The following is a 24011-nucleotide window of genomic DNA, read 5'->3' on the forward strand; positions in this document are numbered from 1 at the left end:
CTATAAAAAAACACTTGGGATTTACCCAAGCACAGTTTTAAGTGTATATATTTATGAGTCAAAGAAAAGAAACGCCGTTTTAAAAGAGGTAAACAAACATATACCAACATATCCCCAAATATTTGTAAATACAAATATATGTATATAGCTTTTTTAAAAAAGCCGCTCTTTTTCTGCCAACGCTGCCCAACACTGTCAAATCAGCTGTTAGTGGTCCATCGATAATTTCGCTGCCTATGTATCGTTGTAGGGTATTTCCCAGCGTATTAGTAAGCTTAGAACTTTAAAAAAATTTTAATTTTAAACAGCCAAACGGTTTAATTAAATAAAATAATCTTCTCAGATAAAGAATTATGGGAAAACTGCAAGGACAAGTCAGCTCATTTCGTTCCTGACAAAAGAATAAAAGTCATTTTAAAATAACCATTAGTAAAAGGCATACATCAGTCGATACACATGACTAATAATAAGCTCCACCGTTCAGCAGGCGATGAAATTCTGAGTCTCGTCCGTGTGCTTGTCTGATTAGCTTTCGTTCTCTCAGTAGAAAAATTTGTAGAAAACTTCACACACATAAAAATAACAAAAAAAAAAATGAACATAGTTTTGTAAAATAAAACAAAAGCGAGACACTGCGGGCGCGTATATTTTGAGCGTTAACTTTTTCTAAAACAGTGTTTTTGTGTAATTCTTTGAAATTTGGAAGAGAACGAAAACGCATCGCAAAGGGGACAAACAAAAGACAATAACAAATTCGCAGCGCGTGTGTGCGTGGTGTGTGTGAGGGAAGGTGCCAAAAGAACGCGCTGATAAACAAATATTCAATTGGATCATTGGCTCTGTGTTGTTATTGTAAGTAATGCAGATTTATGTAATTCGCTTGTGTTTTTTCAACCATCCATTGTTGTTGTTTCCCTTTCAAGAAAACAGCTGTGGCGTTGCCAGATAACAAATCGCTTTATGTAATGCCTTGCCATGTTTAATTGCGCTTAATTGCAGTGCTTAACTTAATTGTTACAACATTCGGGGGCATTATTTATTTTCCTGGCTAATTACGAGTGACATGTAAAGTTATCGATATATCGATTGCCCAGGGTTACATGGCCACACTGCGCCGTCGCCACTGCAGCGTCCAAAGCAGCTGTTGTTGTAAGGGGTTGGAAAAGGGGGGAGGGCGAAAGCACAGCACGAAACACCGCACGAAAGCAAAACAAGCGAGAATGATTGATTTTTCGTCGTGCGTCGTCGGGAAAAGTAGTCGATTGGCAGCTTCGCGGAAAAGCGGGCAGCAGTGAAAACTTTTAGTATCACAGTCGTTGCTGACGAGCGGAACGGACCGCAGCTCGGGAAAATCAGGGAAAGAAAAAACACGCGAGGGCCGTCTTACCAAATTGGAATATAAATTCATCCGAAAAGTGTTTTGTGTAAATAGTTAATTTGTTTTCTAACCAAATTACCAGTGGGAATGGTGTATTAGTGCTGTGTAAACGAGAGCTACCGTTAATCCCGAGGAGAGATCCGAGTGCAAAGGAATTTTCGTACGTCACAGGCTGTGCGTATGTGTGTGTGTGTGCACCCCCGGAAATGTAACACTCACACTGGCGCATTGAAAAACTTGCACCTGAAAGTTTTCGTTTCCACCTTCGTGCGCCTGCTCTCGGTATTTGAAAAGCAGAAAAAACGCTGCAAAAGGTTAGTTTTCCGCTTTTCAGTGCACCTGTCAAAAATCCTATTTTAAATTCTGACTTATTTGCCCCAGTTTTCATCCAGGGCTGGCATTATCTACCGTTAGTCCGTGTGTATATTGCGTGTGCGTGTGAGTGTGCCAGAGTGTGTACGTAACCAATTGGAACTGGGGCAACTGGCAAATACGGCAACGAATCGGTGGAGCAAAGCAAACGCCGCAATAAACCCCTAAAAAATCTCCAACCCCGTGAAGCAAGCGCGAGAAAAGCTGGCTGAAAGCTGCAACTTGGCCCAGTTACTTTGGCTCTAATTGCAGACGTGATAATAGAAGTGCACACAAAGCATAAAAGCATGAGGGTGGGAGAGCAAAAAAAAAACAGCAGTAGCATGACAAACAAAAACAAACTTCATTTGCCAAGAGTTTTTCAACCAAATTTGTTTGCCCACACACTCGTAGATACAGAAAAAGATAAAGATACAACTGCAACTCAGCTAGAGATGAGCAGCTCTTTACCTTTTTTTCAGTTTCCGAGCTTCTGAGTCGGTAAACAAAGTTTTGGATTTTTGGGGGTGGCAGGTATAATAACTGGTTCTTAAATTAACACTTGGCCGTATTCAGGGGTAGGTTTTTAATGGGGTTCTTTCACATACTTTAAAGCATTTCCTTTCGAAAATAAAAAAATGTTTTAAATTATAACAAGTATTTATTTAAATATTTATTAAAGGCATTAGAATCAGTAAAGGAAAATTGTAGTTGTAGTAGTGAGTCTTTATATAATAACAATTAATATAAATATATATTCAGAAGTCAGAATAAAAACTAATGGAATAAAATTAACTTGCAAGTGGAGAAAGTTAATATAATAAATTATACTGCTTGAAGTTCCCAAATAGTTTAACGAACACCTTAAAGCTTACCATTTTTCCAAATTTTTAATAGTGTTATAAAGAGCTTATTGTTATCCTTTCGGTATTTTCATTTCTGTGCTTCTCGTGACGAGAATGTAAACCAAAAGTACCCTGACTATGCCCCCATCCCTAATCCATCGCTCTCTTGAAGCTGAGCCAAGCAGTCTGTGCTTTTGGCGGCACATTACACTTGTTTACTTTTCAAGTGTGCGTGTGTGAGTGAGGGTTTCAAAGAGTGTGTGTGTGGGGCACCATGGGGGTGTAACTGTCTTTGTTGTTGTTATTGCTGTGCGTCGTCGTTGTCGTTTCTTCTTCGGCTATTTTTTGGGGGTCGCTCTCGTCTCGTTTGTAGGGCAAAATTATGTATTGATTATGCCTGTTTTATTTTCCTTTTGGCAGGGCCGTTGAAACTGAAAAAGTGTGGGGCACCTGCGGTCGGTTTTCATGCCCGAGTGAGCCATTTCATTGGCACAGCGATTTCGTTGTCTCTCCGCATTTAACTAATTAAGAGCCCCTGCCCACTAGCCTCCCCCTTTTTTCCGAACAATAGACGTTTTCCGGTCGCTCAGCCCAAAATGAAGTGCGTGTCCAGGGACGGACGAAAAGCTTTTGAAATTGGATATTTTAGCACACAGAGAAAAATTCTAAAATATAACTTGTAGGCGAAAATCTCACAAGAGCTGAAGCACAAACTGTTTTGATGATATTAGTAAAAGGTTGATAATTTAAAGTATACCTTAAATATTTCGATAATTTATTAAATTTGTTTTTATTTTTAAATACATACCTGTATAACCTGAAAAAGTATCTCTGAACCTATTTCTTTCTGTGTTTGTATATATGCTGTATATATTATATGTTATGCAAAATGGGTAGCATATTTGACCGACATCGGGAACAGCGGGTTTTGAAAAGCGTTTGCCCCCCGGGGGTGGCTTTTGTAATTGGAAAAGCGATCAATTGTAATCCCCCATCAGGCGGGTTTTCACTTGAATAACGCTACAAATTTAGAACTCACTACCCCATTATCAGGCCATATCTACACACATTTATTACTCATGCACAAAATACAAAAAGGAAAAGTTTAGAATAGCACTTGTTTGTTTGTTATTTTTGGGCTGTCGCTTGCCAAGTTGCTTTTTATCAATAATATGATTGATTGCTGTTCGGTTCCATTGCTTTTTTTTTTTGATGTTATTGTCGTTCCCACAACACGCATTGCACATTCTATGGCCCATTTTATCGTGGCCTTTTTGTTGTTAGACCGATATAAGGCGAATGTGAATAGATAGCGAGTTTTTGTTGGCCATTAAAATAGCTCTGTCACATAGAAACGCAATTACCAAAGGCCTCTGAAAACTCAGGTACTTAACGATTAATTCGCTTTTGAAATCCAGCTTAGTTCGTCCACTTAAGTGAAAAAAATTGGTGGAATTCTAAATGTATTTATTTATTACCTACAACTGTTTTGTTAAAAATTAGTATATAATAGCAACATTTAATAAAACTTTATGGTACTATGATATTTTTATTATTTTTTCATTTAGATAAATTTATCTTTTCAAATACCAAAGGGTCTCATTAAATTTTATTGAATAAACTCTAAAAAAGATGGTATTGACCTCCAAAATGATTTTAGCAAAGTAAATAATTATTGTAACTACAAATTGCTGCGTTGACCTACTTATTTTTAATGCGGAATTCAACTTAATTTGTAAAGCTAAAATTCGCACTAAACTTTACTACAAACATATAATTTGAACATTTTCGGAAAATGAAATGATTTTCCGATGAGCTGGCGACAATCGGCCAAACGGTCAGCGGCAAAAATGTATTAAGGGTTTTAAAAATAGGAAAATAAAAATTAATGTCAAATAGCTATTGCCGCTGCTGCTTTGTTGTTGCTGCCACTGTTGCTTTTTCGCTCTTCCCCGTACGATTTATTTATTTTTAAACGCAATTACGTGCGGGTCTACTGCTGCGATAGCAGGAGGAGTTGAGGGGGCAAAAAGGGGGTGGGTAAGGGGGGCTCGTTTCACTCGAACGCATGACGTTGACATTTTGAAAACAGCAAGTGTTCAGGCCAAAATATGATCAACATATCGCCTGCCGTCTGGCCAGCAATATACCCTTCTAATATTTCACCTTTCTCTTTCACTATCTTTTCATGTGCCGCTGATTGATGTTTCGGACACTCGAATTGCGTTGCGTTTGACTCCACCACGATTCCGATTTTCACGTGCTCCGTTTTCCCCCCATTTCCCGACCAGCAGGGCATCTAGGGCAGCAGCGGAACTGAGGCGCAGCGGAGCCGCCCAATTGCAGCCGTAGAAAGCGTTGGTGCGGGCACCATGGACTCGCTCAAGTTACCAAAGGGTAAGTGTCCACACTTGGAACTATATGTGGGTGTCACCGAAGTCTCTACTTACTCAAGTGGAACAGTGAAAACTCCTCTGTGTGAGATTCGACTTGTCACGATTGCACGTATCATTATATCCTATCATTCATAATATAAATGAAATGTAACGTTGTCTAGTCAAATGGATTAAAAAGCGATTTCAATTAAATTATCTAGCAAAAAGATTGAAATATATTAGCTATATTTTAAAAAATATTTGTAAAATAACGATTAGTGTATAAACCTTTATAAAATTGTAATCTTTAAATTTCATAAAATGTACATTTTTGTTAGATAATTCTGAAAATATGGTAATTTTAATATAAAAATACTATATATTAGGATGTTATAAATATCGAAGATATATATATATATATATATATATCGATTGGCTGTTAACCCGTATTTTCCATTAAACAGGCAACAGTGCCACCAGCAGTGCCAGCGGCAGCAACAGCAACCTGTCCGGCTCGACATCTGCGTCCGCATCTGCAGCCACATCGCCCACATCTTCGGGAAACAATGCGGCTGGAGGCATCCTCACAGGTGCACCAAAATCTCCGCCTGGCCTGAGCAGCAGTACCCCGATCACAGTCCGATTCAACGCCAACGAGGAGTCCCTGGACGACATCCTGCAGTCCTTCCATCACAGCAAGCACAGTCCCAGTGGAGGAGCGAGTGGCGGGGGCGGGGGCGATGTCTCGCCCACCTCGAACCTTCTCGGGATGAAGAACAACGGTCTGGGACTCAACACCGGCTTGGTCGTGGGTGCCTGCGACTCCCTCTCCAGCAGCCCCTCGCAGCCACAGATGCAGGGCGGATCCGCGTCCCTCTTCGGCGTAAGTACCTAAATGAATAAATAAATTCAAATTTTAAAATATATTTAGAACTTAAAATATAAGCTACAACCCACACTTACATGTTTTGGTCTAGTCATAACTATATTTTGCCAATTAGTTACGGCCAACATTTTTACAAAAATCTAAGTTCTCTACGTATTTACAAATAGGAAAAATATATAGTTGTGACTAAGATAATAGGAAAAAATATTTACATTACTATACGAATTTCAATAAAGTAGTTCCCTGAATGAGCAACAAACCGCAATTAAAAAGACAAATGAGTTAGTGAACTTTTTTCGACTAAAGATAATTTTTTAAAATTTACTATGCATCTTAGTGGAAAAATTGTTTTAATTGGATGAAATGATATTCACCACAGACTCCTTAATATGGGCAAAAACTGTGTTTTGTGTGTAATAAGAGAAATTCCCAATTCAATTTGTAATTTGATAAAGTTTGTAATTCCCATTAAGATAATTTTTGTTTTAACCCATTTTCTTGTCGCACTACAACCCAACAGTGGAATTGGATGTGCCTAATCAAATGCGTTTGGCAGTGAACCCGATACTTTGTTTACTTTCCATTCCGTTCGCCTCCCTGCCCCTTATCTTTTATCGAAAAAGGCCGCCAGAAATTATGATTCATTTTCATTCGTCGCGAGTCCAACTTTGTCGCAATTAAACATAAATTGTACAGAACGCGCCGCATTCGCTCACTGATCGTCGGTGGGTCGGTCAGTCAGTCGCCAATTAGCAAATTCGCCTGGCCAAATTAGTGGAGCACTTATCTTTTGATTTCCGTGCAGTTTCACTTTTTAGCAGCCCGATTTGGGACTCCGATTCGTTGTTCGTTGGGCTGCCACCAGCGACCATCGTCGCGTGTGTGGTGTTTGTCATTCAAATTGCGGCTATTTCGGTGGATCGGGGCGGCATAAGTATGTGACCGTTGCTGCACACACAGAATACTTTGCCAAAATTTGCAACAGATGTGCCGCAGTCGATTGCAAAATCCATTTGGCACTATTACTCACTCTTGCAAAATGTTCTTTTCTTTTCATCTCTGCCAATGACGACGACGTCGACCACAAAACTATGATGATGATGATGATGAACATGAAAACGATGATTACAGAACGACGAAGTAACTTTGCGCAATAATTTCCTGCAAGGTGGTGGCTTCTTTAATCGAAAAAGGTGAGTGCCAAAATCGAATTACTCGTAACGTAAATCTAAACACGTTTTCCTGGGGGGGAATGATGTGTGTTTGTGTGTGTACACTAAGGGTCCAAGTGTGTAGTTGCAACACCGCCGTAACATAATTGTTGTTGTTGTTGTTGCGTCATGCCAGTTAATACCTCAAATACCCCACATACAATATAAGCATAGTTAGACCCACACAACCCATCGGAAATGCATGCATTAAACCCATTTGTAGAGGGACTATTACTGCGCTTAATGTTCGCCTTAAAAGCCGAGCTTGAATTGTTTTGCAAGACGCTTCTCTGGGGACATTTTTTTGTCCCATAAAAGTTTCTATAAATTCTTGATAAAATTCTGATTTCTGCTGTAATCAAACTACAGCATTTTATGAGTGTTTCCTTTAATTCCATTGGGACCAATTTTGGTTATTTTGATAGGAAAGCAATATAATTTAGAGAACACGTGTTCGCCAATCATGACTTTAAAATAATTCAATTGAAATAATACCAATTATTTACAAATACAGGAATTGTGAAACTCTGGACTTTTTTTTTATTTTGGTCTTTAAGAGTTTTTAAACCCCTTTGTAAAGTAATAACTAAAGTGCCCCGGTTTCACAGTGTTGTACAAATTAAAGTTCCATTTTTTTTTTGGCCCCGGGTTCGTTCACCGTTGACCCTACAAAAAATTACTTCGCTGCAGTTTTGTGACTTTGATTTTGTATATGTATACGTACATATATCCTGCGCCACTTGTGCATTTTTAATGCACTCACGGCTGCAGCCGCCTGCCAATGGCCGTAAACTTGCCCCGGCCGACGGTCTACGCTTTTGTTGCTTGTGTTGCTTGTGTCGCCAACTGCATTGGTTGTTGTTGTTGTTGTTGTTTGGAGCATCTGTGGAGTGCACTAGCTAAAGGATCTGAATCAGCAGCGGAGGTGGTGGGTGCTTTGTTTATGCTGCCATGCTACGTGCAAGGTATATATATGTATCTACAGTTGTTTGTAGCCTATGCCCGTCTGCAACTTTTAGCTCAAGTGCCGCCCCGTCTGGCCAAATGGGCGGTGGGTTGGTGGAAGAGTTGCTGGGTGGGTGGCTTTGTCGTCAACGGGACATCAACGTCACCGAGCCACGTTCCGCTCGAGTTTTGTTTTTGTCTGCTCTCCATTTCCATTTGCGGCTTTTTCCCTCATTTCTCTCGATTTAAATATTAAAAAGCAAGTCGTCTAGCTGGAATTTTTGCTACCTGAGAAGCTATTGCTGCTGCTGCTGCTGCTGCTGCCACTGTTACCACCTCCTCCCGTTTGACGTCACTGCGCCTGATTCGCTTTATTGATTTTCGTGAGCTGATATCGTATGCAAATACGCAACCATATACATACATATATGGGGTCTTAAAGAGCGTTTGCTGACCGATTTTCAATTTGGACGTCAATCAGTCTTGACTATTTTGTGTCGCCTCGTTTACGCAGCACTCTGTATTCATTTCCGTTGCCATTTTAATTAAGTTTCCAAGAGCTAATTGCATTTTATAATTGCATTTTTCAACACTGACTTGGTAGTTGTCGTTGCCTTTCCGTTGCTCTTGTTACGCGTGCCCTTATCACTTCCTTTCAGACTGTCACCACCCCCAGTTAACAACCCAGCAAGCCACCAATCCACCAACCCACCTAACCACCCACCGAACGATGTTTTTGCTGTCTTTTTATCTATTTACACTTGTACACGTTTCAACATGTTTGTTATACACACATTTCATCATCATCAGCAGCAGCATCATCAGCAGCAGCATCAGCAGCATCATCTGCAACAGCAGCAACATCATGATGTCACAGCAGCAATATCAAGCCACAGCAGCAACATCGAGCTGTAAGGGCCACCTAAAACCACCCACCTGCATTTTACCAACAGCTCCCCCTCCCCCTCCCCCCAAGACACTCCCGCCGTCCCCTGGCAACGTAAGTTGTCTAGTCGGCGACGTTTTAAATTAAAAATTTCCATGCAATTTCATGTTACGGTAGCCGACCTTACAGTCTGGCATGCACTGCATTTGGTCCAATCAATTAGCATGAACGTGTCAAAGCAACTACACTCACATACACAAATATTGGCCAACAGCAGCAGCAGCAGCAGCGGCAGCGGCAGCAACAACAATAACAACAAACATAAACGTAACGAATTGATACACATTTGAACTAGTTTAGTTTTCTATTAGCATACATGTGTACTTGTACTCGTATTAACCCCTTGCCGCCCACTGTGCCGCGCGATATTTTTTTGGTTGTTGTTTTTCCTTAGAAGAATATTCCGTTTTTCGGCTTACGTTTCTTATTCTGGGCTAATTTTTTGCTGCCTCGAAAATTTTGTTGTGCAAAAGAAAGTGTTGGATTTCCCTTTCGTACCAAAAACAATCATATAAAAAAAAGAAAATAAATAAAGGAAAAAAAAAGCTCTTGATCGCTTGCGGGGGCACAGTGCTTAAAAACCGAACTAACTAATCCAAAAATATACTCAACTGCTGTGTCTATATAACTGCGCCTCTTCCAAAAACGAAAAAAAAGCTAAACCTTCGCCAAAACAAAAATAAACCCACAAAGCGCCAGTGTAACTTAAAATTTTCATTTTGATTGGATGTGTCGCCAAAGAACAAAGCCACCACAAAAAACCACCAAAAACAATACTCGTACCACCACAACCACCACCACCACCAAATTACCACCAAATTACCACCCACACCATTTACCACAGCAACAGCAATCCTACACCACAACCGCCAGCAACAACAACAAATGTCGAGAAAATGATATATAACCAATGAAACTAAAGCAACGTCGAGCATAAAGTTATATTAAAAAGGAGCAATTTAGGATTTTCATAGATCTAGCTAGTTCGGTTGTTTTAGGAATATAAAAAGCTAATAATATTAGAAATTAATAATGAAATGGGTAAACAAATTTTGTTTGGAATGTTTTTTCAACAGTGTTATATTCAAAATTAATATTTTAAAAAGAAAATTTACCAAAAAAGATCAAAAAATATATTCGTATTTTTTTTTGTTAAAATCTATTTTTCGAAAGCCGAATTTAGTAAAAACGAAGTAGGCTTGCTGATCAATGTAGTATTGCCTTACTGTCGCCGAGACAAATAAAATCATTTCTAGTTCACATTTCGTTCAGACGGTATCTCAAAATTTTTGTGTGTGATTGTGAGTGTCTGTGATGTTTAACAAAATAGTTAATTTTTTGTAAGTATTTACCGATGACTTCATAAATCCCGCAATACTTTATCAGTTATTATTTGTTTTGTTTGCAATACTTTTTCATTTTTGAACGCCGGGCGGCAATGGGTTAAGCGAACACAAAACTAATTGCATTATGGTATCTAGAATATAACCGAATCCGAAGCAAATCCTTGAACAAATTGCTCCTTTTTCATAATGCAAAAAGTATATACAGACCTGAATCAAATCAGAATCACAAATATCAAACCAAAAATCATCCACTAAAAATTGCCAATGTTGTAAAAGCCTCTTCATCTTGTTGTCCCTTCTTCCTGCAGTTGCGGCGGCCTGCCGAATCTCAATCTCAACAAGCCGCCCCAGCTCCACCAGCAGCAGCAGCAGCAGCTACAGCAGCAGCAGCAGCAGTTGCAGCAACATCAACAACTGCAGCAACATCAACAACTGCAGCAACAGCAGCACCAGCAGCAACTGTCGCCGAATCTGAGTGCGCTGCACCATCATCACCATCAGCAGCATCAGCACCGGGAAGGCGGAGGATCGCATAGCCCCTCGTCGCCGGGCGGAGGCGGTGGAGGTGGAGGAGGCGGAGGATCGCCGTACAACGGCTCCCAAGCGGGCTGCAGCAGCGGCGGAATCTCACCCATTCCCCCCCAGATGTCGGGTGTTTCGCCCAAGTACCGACGCAGCATATCCTTCCCCATCAAGGGTAATTCGCCAACGGCCCTTTATGGCAATCCGCACATGGATGGCCTGGGCAGTGGTGGGCACATGAACATACCCACCCTGTCGATTGGAAACGGTGGTGGCGGTGGCGGTTCTGGTGGCATGATCTCGGCCGGAGCGAGCGGCGGCGGAGATGCCCCCTATATGGGCAACAACTATGGCAACATGATGTCGGCCAACGGGCAGATGCACCACGGCGGCATGGACAATTCGCTGAGCGACTACATGCGCGGCATGTCGCTGGGCGGTGGAAACGGGGGCGGTGGCAACGGAGGCGGCGACGGCGGCGGCAACAGCATGGCCCTGATGCAGGACAGGATGCGCGTGATGGGCGGGCCCAAGCATCTGAGCGAAGCGGATGCCATGGCCATTGCGGCCAGCGGCAATGATCCGTCTGTCTACCTGAACGCCCTCAAGATGGGCTCGCCATCGCGTCTGTCGCCCCACTCGCCGCACTCTCCCATCCAGGGAGGCAATGGAGGCAATGTGGGCGACGGCACGGCCCGCTTCTCTCGGAAGGTATTCGTTGGCGGCCTGCCGCCGGACATCGATGAGGACGAGATCACCACCTCGTTCCGGCGCTTTGGGCCACTGGTCGTCGATTGGCCACACAAGGCCGAGTCCAAGTCGTATTTTCCGCCCAAGGGCTATGCCTTCTTGCTCTTCCAGGACGAGAGCAGTGTGCAGCAGCTGATCGACTCGTGCATCACGGATGAGGACAAACTGTATCTGTGCGTCTCGTCGCCGACGATCAAGGACAAGGCGGTGCAGATACGTCCATGGCGCTTGGCCGATGCGGACTATGTGCTGGATGCCACCATGTCGCTGGATCCGCGCAAGACGGTCTTCGTGGGCGGAGTGCCACGGCCGTTGAAGGCCTTCGAGTTGGCCATGATCATGGACAGGCTGTACGGCGGTGTCTGCTATGCTGGGATTGACACCGATCCGGAGCTGAAGTATCCCAAGGGCGCCGGTCGGGTGGCCTTCTCCAATCAGCAGAGCTATATTGCGGCCATCTCGGCCAGGTTTGTGCAGCTGCAGCATGGCGACATCGACAAGCGGGTGGAGGTCAAGCCCTACGTACTGGACGATCAGATGTGCGACGAGTGCGAGGGTCAGCGCTGTGGCGGCAAATTTGCCCCTTTCTTCTGCGCCAACGTGACCTGTCTGCAGTACTACTGCGAACACTGCTGGGCCGTCATCCATTCGCGGCCGGGACGCGAATACCACAAGCCGCTGGTCAAGGAGGGCGCCGACCGGCCGCGTGCGGTGCCCTTTCGCTGGTGTTAACGGCGGCGCTGGTAGGCCGCGCTGCACGACGAGAGACGCCAACAGAGGGAGCAACGACACCGGTTGTTGAACGCAGCGCTGGCAGTGCCCAGAATCATCACGGAAGCATCGGAATCGGGAGTAGGAACAGTAGCAGGAGCAGGAGCAGGAGCAGCAACAGCTGCAGGAGTAGTTGCTGTCGTCGGCGCAGAGGCAGATCGACGGCGGAGAATCTAGTAATCGAGACGAGACGAGACAAACACCACACCAAACCACACCACGCGGATAACACACCACGGATACACTCACAAACAAAAGACAGTTGCCCCTTGGGGAAGGGGTTATAGGAATGGCCAAGCCCAGAGGGTCAGGTGCAATGCATCGGGGGCTGGATGAAGGTGGTGTCCCTTGAACAGCCGCCAGAGTCTACAGTCTACAGAGGCGAGAGACGTGAAACGAAAGCCCTCAGAAAGCAACATAGTTTTAGACGTTATTTATTCGGCAATCAGTTTTTGATTTGCTCTTCCTAGGCCTTTATTTGTTTAACCAAAATCTTAGTTATGTTTTCATTCTATGCCTGCACAGTATTTTTTGTACTTTATTTTTTATAGCAATTTTTTTTTTTTTTTTGTTGTACGTTCGTTAGGGGGGAATCCCGAAGATGCCATTTAATCTCACAAAGACCACCAAAAAAAAAAAAAAGAAAAAAAGCAGGAATATTTTCTTCCTCGTAGTCAGCCAAAATCCTCGCAAAAGGCTTATGTAATTTTTCCCCCTAGATGATATAAAAATAATGTTTTTGACCTAGTTAACTTAGGAGCCATGTTGTATGCCAATCGAGGCTAGTCCTAAAATTATTAGTGAGCTGCTCTCCCTCTCTCGGAAGGCTTTTTGCTCGAGTTGGTAGGGGCTGTCCTTAAGTTCCTAAATAGTGGCAAAATCAAAAATCGGCTTTTGCATTAACCCTTTTCACTAATTAGATCAATCTATAAAATTCTTACGAAAGACTTGCAAAGACAATATGCAGAATGTCACACATTTTTATGCGTGCTGTTTCTTACGCCACAATTGGTGTCTCACTAAGAAATCAGTTAACCATATCATATCTATATACAAAAAGCACTATTGATAATCCCTATTTTTTTTTCCTATAACACTCGCTATACTATCATAGAGAACAATCGAATATATTCTTTGCCCAATGTATTCGATTGATTCCTTGTTTTCCCTTCTATTTAAACACATTGATATTCCTTGCTATTTCAAAACGTTTGTATTACTTGATATTTCAACACATAATTTGGCATGTGAAAATCGTACAAAGCTAATACAGAACCCAAAACCAAACACTGGATACACTTATAAACTTATTCCTTGCCAACAGGCAACAATTTTACAACGATTTTCACATGCCTCGGCTTGTGTATTGCTTACGAATGGTAACCAGTTAAAGCGATAAATCACCCTAATTAGTTAGTTTAAAGCCCACACACACTCTGCGAAAGGTTTTTCTTTCCTAATATCGACGGCTCATTTTTAGTTTTAATCTAGTCGACTCTCACACAAACACGTACGTACACATAACACAAGACATTTACACTGAAAGTTGGTTTGCATTTTGCCATTTGGCATCACATAAAATAATAAAAAAAATATATGTTAATAATTAAAAACTAGAGAAAAAGTCAATTCGCTTGTGTTCAGTATTATGATTTTTTTTTTATGATTTTTCACTGCAAACGTGTTAAATGTCAAATTTTGCCTTATTTATTTATAAATTGTTTTTCGTTTTTTTAATTTATGGCATGTTGCTAGCTAAGGGACAGAGGGCTTATCTCCCGAAGATATAGAAGAACGTATATATTAATGCAAATATATATATGTAATATAACAAAAAAATTTTATATACGACATACATCTATAACACTATGAATACTTGTATTAGACAACTTTTTATATAGAAACTTTTTGTATAAACTTTTTTTGATTACTCTTATGATTATTCAGAAGTTAGTTTAGTCCAAATAACTGAAGACAAAAATAAAAAAAAAAACCAAAAATGCGAAGATAAATAGAAATGCTAAAACATCTAAAGGAAATTTAAATATATACAACTTATGTGCAATACTATTTCGTAAACGATTCAATACCAAATATATAAACAAGTATAAAAAATATATATCTGTACAAACATAATGTATACAAGATAATTGCAATCGTATAACCAAAGTAGTCAAATATTTACGATCCCGAATGATCACCCAACTTTCAACTAATTGGCATGCATTTTTGACATGCGAACGCGGCTTGAAGTTTGCGTTTGGTTCTCTCCCTGAATCCTAAAAAATCAAATTGAATATCTAGACTTAGGGCAATACTTATGGAAAATTATCAAAAAGTAAAACGAGCAACATTATTTTGTAAATTATACGATTTAAGGGACGTGACAAAATTTGCTACGGTGCATGCAAACAATACGATATTTTTTCTATACTACCAACAAACGTACTAAAGATCTAATTCAAATTGATAAACCAAAAACGTGAAAGGCCAAGTTGCTTTGGACTTCTATGATATATTATTAAACGATAGTCAAATCTATTAGCAAATTTTTGCTCGCGCTTTCTTTACAAGACAACCAAAAAAGCAAAAACGAAATTCAAGTCATGCAAAGTTGTAACTCAAGTTGATCGCGTGGCACTTTCAAAGAATAAAAAACAAGTTTATAGCAATTTTTCTAGAATTTTTATATTACAATGAACTAAAGAATATGTATCATATATATACTACAGATATATTTTTTAAATTGCAAAACAAATTAATTAGATGACTCAAAGCGTTTGTTTGTTTTCGTTTCCATTTTTTATTTTTAAATACGTACCGAAATAATGTGTATTAAAAGCAAAAGAATCTACACAAAACGAAAACCAACAAGCCCAATTAAATATTATATCATATACAGCAGCCTGCTCTATGTAGTGTTAAACAATTTGTGCAAATATGTAAGCAAACGCGTTGTTCGAAAACTTTCAAAGTAATTAAATGCTAGTCTTTAAAAAGGCAAAATCTGTTACAAAGCAAACACGAAACGGAAACGGAAACGGTAATCGGTAATCGGTTAGCGGTAAACGGCAATCGGTTAATGGCTATTGATAACTGTGCGTAATGATGGTGTTTTTTAATGTAGTAAAATTTAATATTTTATAGATTTTTATACTTTTATATAACATATACTTTATACTTTACCTGTTTAACAAACACTTGATAAAATTGTTAAAAAAAAAACTTTAAATGTGCTCTAAAAAAGTAACTTATCAAACAAATATTTTACTATACCAAAAAGTTGATAGAGATGAAAACTCTTTACGGCAAACCGCTCAATGTTTTTGCTGCTAGTGGTGTAGGAATCTGAAATCTTGTGTAGCGTGCTATATAATATTAATATCATTAAGCAATCCGTTTTACTTTGTTTTATTTTGTTTCCCTTACTATTCCAATAAGCAAAATCAATTAGGCAAAGACATTTGGTTTATCCTACTTCTGAGCGTGAATTATGGATTAATGTCGGATCGACAGTTTTAGTTTTATAGAGAATCTTGTTATAGATAAATGTTTATGTTGATTTTTATATGGATCCTGTTGTTATACCGATTATGACAATGAAAATTTGTATGCCTAATTCTTGAATATATTTTTGTATCTTTTGTAGTTGCTAGTAGTTTCCTGGTAGTTTTAAAAAAACCAACTCCGTTGAGACATTTTTATACTTTGTTTATTCTTTTTATACATATACATATTTTTAATAAAATATGACAAAAAAAATATTTGATATATACACTTTATAAAAAAAAAAAACAAAATAAACGAAAAAGAAGTTTTTGAAATTAATAAACGGACATAACGTAAATTGTGTTTTATTTATTTTTATATATACTTGTATGTACTTTTTATAACATTGTAAATAAATAAAACTTTTAACTTAGCTGAACCACAAAAATATAACGAAATAATACGAAACACAAAACTGTTAGTACATACAATTAAATAATTTAACGATAAGAAAGACTCTGAAAAGGAAAGTATTGAAATTCGAACTTATTACAAACTTAAATATGTTAACTGAACATCTAAACAGCAAATTGGTCAATATGTGTTTTTTATACCAACCAAAAAAGGATAAAAATAATTGCATAATTATATGAAATTTACACGTAGTACAATTCAAACTTAAATAAGTGAATATTTTTGACAAACCCCAGATAAATGCTTCAAATATTTGCTAATAAAAGAAACAATATAAATAGAGAAATACACTTAAGTCAAACCCTGCGTAGTGCATTATGCAAATTGAAGTCGCATTTTGATTTTGCTAGTGAAAACTCTTTAAAGTAAAATTGGCAACTAAGGTTGAAAATACTCCTCGTTTCGGGTTGAACGCTTAACTGATAGGGTGCAGAGAGAAATTTGATTATTTTTTGAGTATTTTCATAGCACAATTTTTGTACAGTGTATGGTTTTGTAGCTAGCGAAAGAAAGTAAACCAAACGCGTTTTAAATAGAAAATTTTTTAGCCTCAACCTCAACCCTTTGAGCTCCAGAACGATGTGAGTCGATTTCAATTTTACGCCAATTGGATCGAAGCTTAGATCGTTGTGAAAAATAGAATAAAATCATTAAAAGACAAGGTTATTAAAGAATATTAAAAACAACATTCGGTACCTTTTAAACATAATTAATGAATTTTATAAAACATCAAATTGATACTGAGAAATTGTAGCCTGTAAAGCGGGTGTTAGGCACCCGCACTTCCATTTTAATTTGTTTTTTTGTCGTGTGCGCTAATTACAGAGTGACATATGCCTATACTTATACTTATACTTATATATATATGTACATATATATAATGTTTAGAACTTTAAATAAACTGAAATTGAGCGCCCTTACTAATGAATTCCTTTTAGCAAAATATTCAAAAACAAAAAAAAAACGAAAAACCAAGCAAAGACATATAATTTTTTAGCATTATACAAGTGAAAATATAACTGAAAACTGAAAAATAATATAAACAGTAAACCGAAAAACCAGTTGGCAGATATAAAACTATATAGTGAATCAAATAAATAAATATATATATGACACGTAATCTGTATGAAGCGTATGAAAACAAGAAACTAGCGAAATATTCCATATTTTATAGTAATTTTCAATAAACGTAATTTTTTAATTTTTACAAAATTAAAGTTGGAAAAAACCAAAAATCAATAAAAATATTTGTAGTTTTCTAAAGCCCGAAAAATCAATCTGAAGGGATAAACACTGATTTAGTATAATTATTGTAAACAGTTTCGATTTCCATGCGTGTTTTTGCTCCAGATGTTGAAGCGTTTTCAACTAAATTACCAAAAAAAAATGTTTAAAAAATGTTACGAAACCGAAAATTCAAAACAAACCATAGATTAAACGTATGTACTAAAATAAAATAAATAGAAATAAAAGTCAATAACGAAATACCAAAACTAAAATAAATATTAGAAACATACGCTAAGGAGTTCTCCCTTAATAAAAAATCTCAAAAAAAACTGAAACTGTAATAGAAAACCAAGATATCAGCAGTACTTCAATGCAATATTTCAAAGGAAACCGTACAAGGATAATGAAAAAAAAAACAGAAAACCAAACCCTAAATCCAGCAAATCAAATATGAAACAATTTAATACAAATATGTAATCCCGTATTGAGGGAAATATACATATAGGATTATATTATACACAAAATATATTCAAAACCAAAGTCGTTTTCTAAAGCGCCCCAAGCATTTCACTGAACGAAAATCCAATAATCGGCGTTTGTATTCGATAAAACCAAATTGGAATAACACAAATCAACAACCCACATACACACACACACACTCAGTCACTGAGGCAAAAATGCAGGTTATGGAACAAGTAAATAAAACGTAAATGGCAAAAAAAAACATATATCTTCATTCAAATAAATAAAAATACTTTTTCTGGAATAATACAAATGCGAGTTGTTTTATTTGCCTTATTAGGGGTGTTTGGACAAGAAAGCGCTGAGAAGCTTTATGTTTCATTTTTTATAATAATGCATAGCCAATGGCGGTTACAAGTTTTAGTTGTGGTGGGTTTCAGTAAAAAAATGTTTAAGCACAATTTTGTTTTATACAAAATCTCTTACTTTAATCTTATATTTACCCTCGATCACGTTTACCTATCTATTTAAATCTGTTAAAATTTTATCAAATACATTTTCTTCAAACTAAACATAGACAAAGTGCCAGCTTACCTAAATTAGTTTCCTTTTAAAAAATAGTCAAATCAGAAACACTAGACTTAAATTAAATTGAATAAAAGTAATATTTATTTGGGAACTTATTTTTTTATTTTAATTTGTATTAAATTAATTTTTTTATATTTCACATATTAACAAAATATAGAAGATTTTTAAAATGATTATTGTTTAAAATATTTTGTAGCATACTTTTTGGGGATTTGATACACTTCCTCCACCTCGTTTGTTTAGTCAAAACGTGACGTAACAAACAATGGAGTCTCCCAAATGCCATAACAAACTAACCGAAACAAATTCTAAATTCCAGATCTGGCAGCATTGAAGGTGTCTCACCCACCTCCAGCGGTCCCAGTCTGATATCCGCACTGTCGTCGGCCAGCGCAGGAGGTGGCTCCTTGGGAGGAGCTGGCCCCGCTGGCGATAGCAGCAGTGGCGGTGGCACCTGGCGGCTGATCAAGGGCAAGGTTTCGCAAACCATCGAGGAGATCAAGTCCTCCAAACTGCCACCAACGGCAGCCATACCCATAATAGTATCGGATCCACCATCAACTGGCTGGAGCAACGATCCCGACTCGGACACTGAGTGCCTCACCGTGAACACGTCCATTAGCGAGGAGCTTCCCCTTGATCAGGAGCACAAACAAAACTCGGATTCGGACGTGGAGGCCGAACTGCTGCAACACGACACCGTCAGCTTGGGCAGCCTGGGTGACGTGGCAGCAACTGGCGGTCAGTCGGAGCGATCCCGACTGCGTCGCGGTCTGGCCCACATCCGGTCCAAGGTGAAGGCCAAACACCAAGCGGCAGCCGCCATGAAGAAGGACATCAGTCCCAGTGCTTCTGGTTCTGCACTCCCACCGACTACGGTGCGCACTGGCTTCCTGCGCCGTCGCAATGTGGTGGAGGCGGGCAGTGAGCCCTCCACCAGTCAGCAGGCGGAGATTGCCATCGTCAGTGGCAAGGCTAAGAAGCGGGGCATCCTGCTGGCCCGCAAGGACGTGGAGGTGGAGTCGGGCGTGGAGGTGCTCGAGGATATGATACCCGCAACGGTGGCACAGAGCGATGCGTCGAAGGAACCCGCTGAGAAGCGAGCGGAGGATGAGCCCGATCTGCTAGCCGATGTCGAGTCACGTGCCAATCTAACGCTTCCCGTGGCACCGGTAGGTACCGCCCTGGTACCGCCCTTCGCCAGCTCTTACACTGAGAAGGAGTCACAGAAGTCACCGCGTGACTCCCGGAGCAAGCAGAGCTTCCTCTCCAGCCTGAGCATGCTGAGTGTTAGTCAGTGGCGGGAGAAGCATGAGGGCTCCACCGTGTTCGCCCTGCCCGTGCTCCTCTCCTTCTTTCTGCTCCTGCTGATGATACTACCGGTGCCCGACTTCCTGCGTGGTGTCTTTGCCACCCTGCTGTTCTTCACGGTGATGGACTGCTGTGGCGGTCATCTGCGAGTGCTGCTCGAGGACTTTCTGCTAACCACGCACCCCGAGCGAGTGGCCTTCGCCATTCCCAATTACAAGGTCATGCCCATTTGCGAGATACCGGCAGTGGAGGAGCACAAGACGATCAAGACATATGCTGGCTGGATGAACGAGATCAATAGCTACGATCCCAATACCTTTTCGTTTAGCCTCACACGAGCGGTCTATGTGCGATTGGATGGATGCATCTTGAAGATGTCGGGCACCAATGCCAGGATACCCAAGCGACGCATGTGGAACGAGCCGCCCATCGATCGCCACAAGATCCTGTTCACCGACCACCGTTCCTATGACCTCAGAGACTGCCGCATCGAACTGCTGCCCTTGGGTTTGGCCAACAAGCGGTGAGTCCTCTGATATTTCACTTGCCTTTAAGCATACTTATTGTCTTCTATTACACCTGCAGTTTCTTCAATCGCAAGTATCCCATTCAGCTGATCATCAAGAGCACCAAGGATCTGCCCGAAGAGCAAAGCTCCTTGGAAAGTCAATCGGAGCAAACGGTGAAGTTGGAAGCAAAAGAGGTAAAAGGTGCCTCCTCATCGGGAGCGACACCGCCCGCCGGTGCAGAGGAGGAGAAGCCGGTGGACTTTGCAGCCACGGTGATGCAGGCAGATGTAAGCTTGTTACAGCTCAACAAATTAAAACATGTTTAACAATTTTGCCTAATTCTCAGTTACAACAGCTGCGAAACACTGTGAATCCGGACAGGGAGCTCAATGACATCAGTGTGCCCTGCGGCGATGAGGTGCGATTGTTGCTCTTCTCGAGATGTGACCGGGAAAAGGAGGATTGGTATCGCCGCTTCACAGCCGCCAGTAAGGGCCTGGTACACGAGCAAGATCTTCAGGTGCCCATGGCTCGATTCGTGGAGGACACTGATCTTCAGGCGGCCGCAGCCAGGCAAGCTTTGCACCTGGTCACTGGAATGGGCAAGGGAATGGGCACTGTGAAGGTAAGCCATCCCCAATAAAACCCAAGACAATCTGTCTTTAATCAGTGGTAACTACTTGCAGTGGCGGACCGAAGATGAGATGTCAACGGGGAATGCAAATGATGAACCGGATCAGCAAACGCCCGACGGACAATTCGAGAATGTGACTGAGGAAGATCTTTGTGAGACGCCGAGAGAAGAGAACTTCGACGGCATGATTATGAGTGCCAATGTGGCCAGAAATCATCCCGACTATGTCCGTTTTATGGCCGTGTATCAGGTAAGTGGTTAGAGCCCATTCCATTTTCATTTGTAGCCCTTTAGTTTTGATTTATTATTATTTGTCATTTTCAATTGGCTTTTGGTAGAAGGCTTGCAGCCAAAGCACAATTCCCGTAACCCGAAGTTCCGTCGGAACAAACTGCTCCCTTGATCGGCGCCAAAGAAAAGTATGTTTTATGGTTTTATTACAATAGTAATATGTTGGAGATATCCGTTAAGTAAGCGGGTTAATGTAAATAATCAACTTACTTACAGTCTCGCCGTGCCAAACGTCAGGAAGATGAACTGTGGAAGGGCATTGACCAGTCGCTTTTCCTGGGTCCATCCGGCAGCATTGTCTGGGCGAATGTCCTCTTGGGACGCTGTCTTTACAGCTGGCTACACGATGCCATGTTGCACGAGAAACTCAAGGAGGTGTTGCAGAAGAAACTAAACTCTATCAAGGTGGGTGTTTCATCAGAGAATCTTTAGGTATAAACAAAACAATGATTTTTTTACAGCTGCCCAGCTTCATGGAGGAGGTCATCATAACTAACATATACTTGGGTCAGTCCCCACTGCTGTGTCATCGCGTTTCCCAGCCGATGCTGGATGAGCGCGGCGTTTGGGTGGACGCTGATGTAACTTACGAGGGGTTGGCTCACATAACAGTGACCACCAAGCTGAATCTGTTACGGATTCGCAGCAAGACAAAGTCACCGATGGCCCCCGAATCGGTGCCCTCCACCTCGATGGCGGCAGAGCAAACGCCGGATTTGCGCAGCAATTCGGATGCCAATTCGGAGAATGTCATCTACGACAGCGATGCCGAGAGCTCGGGCGGTTCCTCTACTGAATCCGAGAGCCCACCGCCGGGCACCGCCCAAGAGAATCCGGCCGGAACTGAGTAAGTATAGAAAGATATATATATTTAAGAAAACCTTCATTAATTTGCAGAAAGGTTGATTTCATTCGCTCGAATTGGGTGCTCAGAAATTGACCCTTTTGCAGTTGCAAAAGAATTGTACAGGATTTTTTTTTATAGATTATATAGCCTTTCGATTTTATTATTACAAAAAAATTATAAGAAGTAATTTGGCCAATAAAACTATGGGTTTAAAGTCACCCTTCCCCCTCCTAATTAGCAAAAGAATAATAATGGCTTTTTGGAAAAATACAGTAGCAATTTTAAATATTTTAAAATTATTTTTTTATTTTTTAAATAACAAAATCAACCAAGACCAAAAAGTATTTACCAGTGCTTTTCTTTCGCAAACGCGGAAGGTCAATCGAGATTTACCTTTAATTCTGTGACAATATTGTATAGAATTGCCACGGATTACGTGACTTACCTTCGAATTTTCATATATATTGAAGCTCTTTAATTTTTAAAATCTCCCTCTTCAGATTCTTTCAAAACTCGCCCGGCAATGCGCGGCGCATCTTCAAGATTGTCGATCGGATAGCCGCCTCCAATCTATTTCAATACGCCACCGAGCTGCCGTACGTGCAACGAGCCATGGAAAACATGAACGCGAATATCACGTTGCGCGTAGATCTCAAGGGTTTGGTGGCCCGTGGAACGCTGAATGTGCCACCGCCGCCCTCCGACCGGGTGTGGGTAAGCTTCCGCGGACCGCCACGCCTGTGGATATCCACCAAGCCCCAAGTGGGCGACAAGTCCGTCGACTGGTCCATTGTGACCAATGTCATCGAGAGCAAACTGTGCGAGGCTGTCAATAAGTTTCTGGTCTACCCAAACATGGTGGACTTCTCCATACCATTCCTCAGCAATCCCAACTACGATGAGGAACCCGCGGCTGCAACCAACTAAATACCAAAATCAAGAGAAATAGGCAGGGAATAAGGAAAGAAGAAGAATAAGAAGATACAATTTATATTCGATGAATTTAACACAAAGTGTGAGCGAGATTTTATACGTTATTTTTTTTAGTTTTTGAGATAAACTTCAAGCTTAGCTTAGGTCTGCGATCTCTAGTTCCGAATTCTAATACTTATCCGCTTATAGCGATGAGCGCATGGGACGACCGATTCCAAATGACAAGTTACGAAACGCTTATTTTCATCACATTCTGTTCACACTTTAGAACAATCCCAATCTTAGCTACAATAATTTACACAATTATGTAAAAGGAAGGATATAGCATATTGAATATGCTGCAACAGCCGCTCTGTGAGGTCATCACGACAAGTATTCCAATAGCATAATGCAGGCATATAGCTCTACCACTTATCCACTATTCTATACGAACAACTACAATATACACACCAATATACATATATTTATATATTCCCCGTAGCTTAGTCTTAGAATGCGTGTGAATTTTAAACAAGAAAATCGAATTTTATTTGCGATATGTGTGGTGTGGTCTACTCATCGATCGTCAACCATAAAACGTATGTACTTAATGCGTCTCAACTATTTAAAATACGCAACTAAAATGGGAAAGACCGGAAATGGATCCGTATATTTTGCCAAATGAGAACAAAACTATTCCCTTGGGTTCCAATTTATACAGCAACTAAGAGATATCATTTACACGGTTGTTTTTCGAGCTACACAACTAAGTAGATCATTTTAGCTACAACATATGTATATTTAAATGTTTTTCATAAATAAAGATAGCAAATTGCTAGCACAAAAATGAGTTATTATTGAATTCAAATTTGGTACTTTGCATTTTGAGCTTTTAAGCTCATATTAACATTCAACTAACATAAGCTGCTTACATAAACAGA

At 40.4% G+C, this 24011-nt stretch overlaps 1 protein-coding gene across 6 annotated transcripts; it reads left to right on the plus strand.

Moving 5' to 3' along the window:
- The first annotated feature begins 474 nt into the window (after positions 1 to 474).
- Positions 475 to 23911, plus strand: LOC108150183 (translational regulator orb2). Of its 6 annotated transcripts, none has more exons than XM_017278175.2 (12): positions 475 to 852; positions 4866 to 4971; positions 5414 to 5832; positions 6967 to 7028; positions 18886 to 20400; positions 20463 to 20673; positions 20733 to 21011; positions 21073 to 21270; positions 21359 to 21439; positions 21528 to 21716; positions 21773 to 22158; positions 22659 to 23911. In XM_017278175.2, the coding sequence occupies exons 2-12, from the start codon at positions 4947 to 4949 to the stop codon at positions 23083 to 23085; spliced, it is 3792 nt and encodes a 1263-aa protein (XP_017133664.1). In that variant the 5' UTR covers positions 475 to 852; positions 4866 to 4946; the 3' UTR covers positions 23086 to 23911. The 6 variants fall into 6 exon arrangements, with proteins under 6 accessions (XP_017133664.1, XP_017133662.1, XP_017133666.1 ...); XM_017278173.2 differs by having other exon boundaries at positions 476 to 852; positions 4869 to 4971; XM_017278174.2 differs by lacking the exon at positions 475 to 852 and adding an exon at positions 1180 to 1692 and having other exon boundaries at positions 4869 to 4971.
- The last annotated feature ends 100 nt before the right edge of the window (positions 23912 to 24011 follow it).

Source organism: Drosophila elegans, unplaced genomic scaffold (genome assembly GCF_018152505.1).
Source record: "Drosophila elegans isolate 14027-0461.03 unplaced genomic scaffold, ASM1815250v1 contig_208, whole genome shotgun sequence".
Taxonomy (NCBI): domain Eukaryota; kingdom Metazoa; phylum Arthropoda; class Insecta; order Diptera; family Drosophilidae; genus Drosophila; species Drosophila elegans.